The sequence below is a fragment of the Hemitrygon akajei genome, chromosome 7, assembly GCF_048418815.1.
Source record: "Hemitrygon akajei chromosome 7, sHemAka1.3, whole genome shotgun sequence".
Lineage (NCBI taxonomy): Eukaryota > Metazoa > Chordata > Chondrichthyes > Myliobatiformes > Dasyatidae > Hemitrygon > Hemitrygon akajei.
In genome coordinates this window covers 96,769,393-96,775,696 of record NC_133130.1, presented here as the reverse complement: position 1 = coordinate 96,775,696, position 6,304 = coordinate 96,769,393, and the positions used below count along the sequence as shown (strand labels likewise).

Genomic DNA, 6,304 nt, shown 5'->3' with positions numbered 1-6,304 from the left:
AGATTTAGTATCTGCCCCTACTCTCTGAGCTTTGGCCTCCAGAAGAGACCCCTGCCAATTCATGGGAAAGGTACCAATGAGCCGATCCTCACCCTAATATAGTCACTTCATTCACGTGTAACCACTTGCCATATCTCTTAAAAAAACGGAGCTGTAGATGATGGAAGTAAAATTGGTGGCCACTTTATTAGGTATATTGTATACCTGCTAATTAATGCAACTATCTAATCAAGTGGCAGTAACTCAATGCATAAAAGCATGCAGACATGGTCAAGAGGTTCAGTTGTTGTTCAGACCTAATTTTGGAATGGGGATGATTTTGGCTGTGGAATGATTGTTGGTGCCAGATGGGGTGGTTTGAGTATCTCAGAAACTGCTGATCTGGGATTTTCACACATGGCAGTCTCTAGACCTTACAGAGAATGGTGCAAAAAACAAAGAACATCCAGTGAATGGCAATTCTGTGGGTGAAAATGCCTTATTAATGAGAGAAGTCAGAAGAAAATAGCCAGACTACTTCAAGCTTACAGTAAGGCAGAAAACATCTCAAGTAACCATGGATTTCAAGTAACCATAAAACTTTGAAGTGGATGGGCTTCAGCAGTAGAAAACTATGAAAATAAATCAGTGTGTAAATGCCAAAGTTATGATAAAACTTCATTTCTTTAGACGAGGTTAAACATTTCCATTACCGCACACACAAAGGAAATTCAATCATCTGTTAAGATATTTATCTTCAATATTAGTACACTGGAATTACTGTGAGGACTGATTCTGAATGCAGACATGGGGTTGGTAAAAATACATACTTTTCCTGCTGTTAGTGTGCCAGGACTTGACTAGTGTTTTGTTCCACGGAGACTGTTATTAGTCTGACAGAGTCCCTAAAAATGGCAACGCCCTTTTCAATCTTTTCACTACAGAATCTTCATTTGTTTATTTGTAAGTAGATTGTATAACATTAGAAAACATAGATCACAGAAAACCTTCAGCCCACAAAGTTGTGCTGAATACGTCCCTACCTTAGAAATTACTAGGCTTACCCATAGCCCTCTATTTTTCTAAGCTCCATGTACCTATCTAAAAGTCTCTTAAAAGACCCTATCGTATCCGCCTCCACCACCATTGCCGGCAGCCCATTCCACGCACTCACCACTCTCTGTGTAAAAAAACTTACCCTTGATATCTCTTTACCTACCTCCAAGCACCTTAAACCTGTGTCCTCCTGTGGCAACCATTTCAGCCCTGGCAAATACTGGGAACATAGTAGTACGCATAATTGAAATACTCATTTAGTTATATCAATGAAATAGATTTTGTTCTGAGTTTTGTGGTCATACTGTACCGTGCATTAGAGCAATTTAACTCAAATGTCAATCATTCTTCAAGATATCGCAATGTCACGTAAATCCCTCCCCCTCTCTTCTCCCTTCTGTTCCGCCACTCTACCCCTCCATGTTTCCCCATCCCCACTTACCCCCCATTTTCAGACAAACTTTTAACCTGCATGTGATGTTTTCTAAAGTTCACATTGTAGTTTACAGTCTGATGTCTTCTCCAAAGTCATCTCACCAAGGAAGGCTTCAGCCAATCGACAAGGCAGACATCTATCATTTTGTTCTGGCCACAGTTGACTTCAGTTCTCAATGGTCCATTGCCTAGTCTATTCCAATAAATAGGTTCAGAACTTATTAAAATATCCATAATTTCCTTAAATGCTATATCCGGGAGTAAGTTAATTCTCATAAAGTCTCCTGAGGACAAATTAGAATTTAGAAGATGTGCTGCAGATGCTGAAAGTCCAGAGCAACACACACAAATGTTGCAGGAACTCAAGCAGGTCAGGCAGCATCTATGGAGAGGAATAAATAGTTGATGTTTTGGGCAGAGACTCTTCATAAGGTATCCAAGTTAGAATCTTCTAAACCACACAATGAAAATTGACAGAATTCCATGTGCAAACAAAAACAACGTGTGGTCACAGAGCAGGTTAGAGAAACAGAACAAACTGGGCTGCTGCTCCTTCCTGTCTTACACAATCCTCCACCTTCAACTTTATGCCTTCCCGGAGTGACACACCGAGGACATCTTCAAAAGGCGATGCCTCAAAAAGGCAGCATCTAACATTAAGGACCCCCCCCCCCCCATCACCCAGGACATGCCCTCTTCTCATTGCTACCATCAAGGAGGAGGTACAGGAGTCTGAAGACACACTCTCAATGTTTTAGAAGCAGCTTCTTCCTCTCCGCCATGAGATTTCAATGTACCTAAGAACTCGGTATTTTTTGCTCTCTTTTGTGCACTATTTATTTATTTTATATATATATATCTATAGGGATGGGGAACGAGTGCCGCACTATGTCAATTAATGCTCAGATGAGGCAATCCATATACCTGTTGTAAATTTTTATAACAGTCGAAAAAGGAGGCCGTTCACCTCGTCAGAAATATCCCAGGTCTCTGGAAGAGAAATCTCTGCTCCCACCCATTGCCCAGCCTGTTCACTGTAACTTTGTGATTCTCCTTCTCCCTCAAGTTCCTTGTTCAAAACAACAATTGACTCCATTCTGTCCACTCTCAGCCATGGGACCCCAGGTGCTGGCTACTCGAGGTGTGAAACATGTCCTTCTTTCACCCTTGCCTTCTTCTAATTACTTTTAGGTTATGTTCTCTGGTTCTGGACTCCTCCACCAATGAGACAGTTTCTCGTTCCTCATTCTAAATCATTCATAATTTTGACCACTTCTGTCAAGCCATCTCTCAGCCTAATGAAAATCACAAGGCTGTAGACTTGGAAATCTGTAATTTTAAAAAAAAGTACTAGAAACACTCAGTAAATCAGGCTGCTTCCGTGGAGAGAGAACTTTTTAACCTTCCCTGCTCTAAAGTTAACCTCTCAGCTCCCCACTTGAGTCAACACCTCCTCGCTGATACCATTCTGTAAGATATTTTCTGCTTCTATTTTTACTAACTTTACACAAACAAGGGAAATACTTAGTAGCCCTCTACTTCCATGGTACCTTTGAGCCAATAAATAGAGTTTAATAAGCCACAAAGAAGTCCCTTTAGGATTTGAACACAACAAAGCAACTATTGACCAGCTGTGTATGTGTCAAACACAAGACTTTGAACAAAATAATGCAATATTTCAAATGACAGCCTTGTGAAACTCAGAAAGCTGCAGACTTGGACATCTGTCATAAAAAAGTGCTAGAAACCCCCAGCAGATCAGGGAGCTTCTGCAGAGAGAGAAACGAGGAACTTTTCATTGAAACAATTCTAGAAATTTAATGTGTTCCATTCTGTTGTCACTGCAGACCGGTTTTTAACTGCACAAATACTGATTAAGTTACTTACAGGGCACCTTTGTGGAGTTCCTGGTAATCTCAAAATTTTCAAATTGACAGTATGTAATTGAAAAGAACTGCAGCAGAATTCCTTTGTGATCTGACTCAAGCACGTTGCTGATTTCTTTTTAAGTGTACATTTACACTCACAGGCTTGGCAAATGTGTTGCAGGTGCATTCTACAGGACCATCTGAACAACCAGTGGTTGTTCTATACAGGAAACTCAGCAATAATCTAGGGTTACAGAAATGAAGTATACTAACTCAGTTTCTAATTACGCAATCTCCTGATTTATTGGGAAATCACAACATTTTATGCATTAAGAGCGTATTTGGAAGAAAATTATTAAAATAAATATAACTTTTGTCATACATTGTTACATTTTAAACTTGATGTAACAGGAGTACAGCAGAACAGTAGAATTACCACAATGTTCTGTTTCCAACAACAGAAGTATTAATCTCAGTCAATTCTCACTTCTCCAAATCATAAGAACATGTATTCCAAATGCTATATTATCAGATAAAAACATCAAATCTCTGTTGTCAAAACTTGAAAAAAAAACTCTAGAATTGTAATTATAACACAACTTCTGAATTAAATTCTAAACACTATGTGGTACTTAAGTGTTGGAACACAAAGAAAAAACAATCGTTTAGTGTAAATGATTGTTTTTTTTACCAATCTTCCGATGAACTTTATAACTTTCAACTTTCCTGAAATGTATTAGTAAAAGATTTTCTTCCTATAGCTTATATTGAGAATGTAATAAAGTCAGCTTTCACTGGACCTTTGGCTATCAATGCAGTTCCTGCTAATAAAGTCAACAGCACAAGGCAAAAGCATCTTATCACATCCTGGCTACATCATTAAAAGCAGCTCCTCTTCATTTGAATTGGTTCCACGTCCATTCCGCCAAGCCGAAAGCAATGAGTTTGGGCGAGTCTGTGAAGTTTGTACTTTCTTCTCAAGAAGTCTTATAATTCGAAGTGAGCCAGGTCAGCCCCTCATAAAGTCCATCGCCAGTGGTTGCTGAGGAAGGTTGAACATACCAGTTGCGATCTCTTATCCTGGTCAGTCCCAGTTTTTCTTGGATCTCGTGAGGTTTCATGGCCTCGGGCAGGTCTTGCTTATTTGCAAATACCAGAATGATGGCGTCGCGCATTTCTCTGTCATTGATGATGCGGTAGAGCTCTTGCCTGGCTTCGTCAATGCGGTCTCGGTCAGCGCAGTCCACCACGAAGATCAGCCCCTGGGTGCCTGTGTAGTAGTGCCTCCACAGGGGTCGGATCTTGTCCTGGCCACCCACATCCCAGATGTTGAACTTTACATTCCGGTATGTCACTGTCTCCACGTTAAAACCTACGGTGGGGATGGTGGTGGTGGGCTGTCCCAGTTTGAGTTTGTATAGGACAGTGGTCTTCCCAGCTGCGTCCAGGCCTAGCATCAGAATCCGCATTTCTTTGTTTCCAAAAATCTTTGACAGGAATTTACCCATTTTTTTCAATCAACATCAAGTACGATCCTGGAAACAACAAGTTAAACTTTAACAGAGTATCCACACCCTCAGGAAATAAACTTAAAACTACCAGTCTTGTCAGAAATATTTGTTGGATTGAAAAAAACAAAAGGAACCTGTTCCAGGGGAGGTTTCCCAGCTGCAGCAAAGGCAACGGTGAAGAAAGACTTCTTGCTGTTCTGTCACTTCCTTCTAGTTTGTCCAGACAAAAGCAAATGTTGACAAGGGAAAAGTTTTCTTCCTGACCTAAGAGCTCAGACTGTAGCATTTAATCCCTGTTTTTAGAAAAGGAAGTCATACGAATTCTGAAATCCATTGTCCTTGCTAATGCTGAGAGACTATCAATTTGTAAGGTTAACGACTCCAAAATAACTGCACAAATTCCAAAAGAGTGCAGAATGAAATTGATTTGAAGCACTTGCTCACTCTCCTCCTGCCCTGTTCAGTGTGAGTTTGAGGCCTTGCGCAGGCCTATGAAAGCCATCTGCTGGAGAAGACTGGGAATTGTTCACTAGACTTCCTTGCATCTAATTCATCCGTTTAACTGAATGTATTGAACACAGTTCAACAAAAATGACATTAATAAGTTATTAAAGAATTCATAAAGCAAGTTTAAAAATTTATAATGTAAAGTCCTAATTCAAATGAATTGATGCAAAAGCAGTCAAGGCAAATAAAGATAATCGAATCTTTTGAATTTTATTCCTCTGGTAACCAAATAGACCTGAACTGTCTTTCTGATTATTTATTTTTCACTATACTAAACAGCTGCCGCAAAATTTACTTTAAAAATTATTTCATTTACTTATCAATATCATTCAATATAAGCTTTTATTCTGTTATGAATGTGAAGCAACTCTGAGGGGCCGAAGGGTACAAAGTCGCCCCCCCTCCTTTTTGAGAATCGCAAGATCGCTATTAATTCGGGTCTGGGACCCAGGAAATAAGAGAGAGACACGCAGAATACACAGGGTTTGGAATGTGTCCTGGCCTCAGCGAAACGGAACCACTGATAACGGCTATTGTCTCTTGGAGACGGAATTGTGTATTGAGTAATGTACTATTCATTGAAGCCGCTCAGGGGACAACCAGAGTGGTCTGGTTGAGGGATTGCATCATCCCAACCTGATTGACATCTGAGACCCCGTGAGTAAGGATAAAAGAGGGTCTGGGGGACAACCCCTTTAGACACACCAGGAGAAACGCTAGAAATCTCGTGACAGCGTTTAATAGCGACAGCCGGTGGGGGGCTCGTGTGCGTCCTCCCTTGCCAGGGTGGCGGGCTCATCACGGAAGAACAGTTTAGCTAAAGGAGAGGCCACAAGTGAACGGCCACACCAACGAGACTCCGAAGGATCGAAATCATAAAAGGAAAGTCGGCAAGTTTTTCTCCCAAATCTCTCTCTCTCTCTCCAACCATTGCAACCCAGCGGTCCC

At 40.7% G+C, this 6,304-nt stretch overlaps 1 protein-coding gene across 1 annotated transcript; it reads right to left on the bottom strand.

Annotated features, from left to right (window-relative positions):
• Nucleotides 1–3,625: 3,625 nt before the first annotated feature.
• LOC140730712 (ADP-ribosylation factor 6-like) lies at nt 3,626–5,325 on the bottom strand. Its single transcript, XM_073051514.1, has 2 exons — nt 4,984–5,325; nt 3,626–4,873 (listed from the first exon to the last, which is right to left on the bottom strand). Exon 2 carries the CDS (start codon nt 4,844–4,846, stop codon nt 4,316–4,318), a length of 531 nt encoding a protein of 176 aa, XP_072907615.1. The 5' UTR covers nt 4,847–4,873; nt 4,984–5,325; the 3' UTR covers nt 3,626–4,315.
• Nucleotides 5,326–6,304: the final 979 nt, after the last annotated feature.

Coding starts and splice junctions, on each gene's coding strand:
- LOC140730712 (XM_073051514.1), bottom strand. CDS start 4,846: ATGGGTAAATTCCTGTCAAAGATTTTTGGAAACAAAGAAATGCGGATT.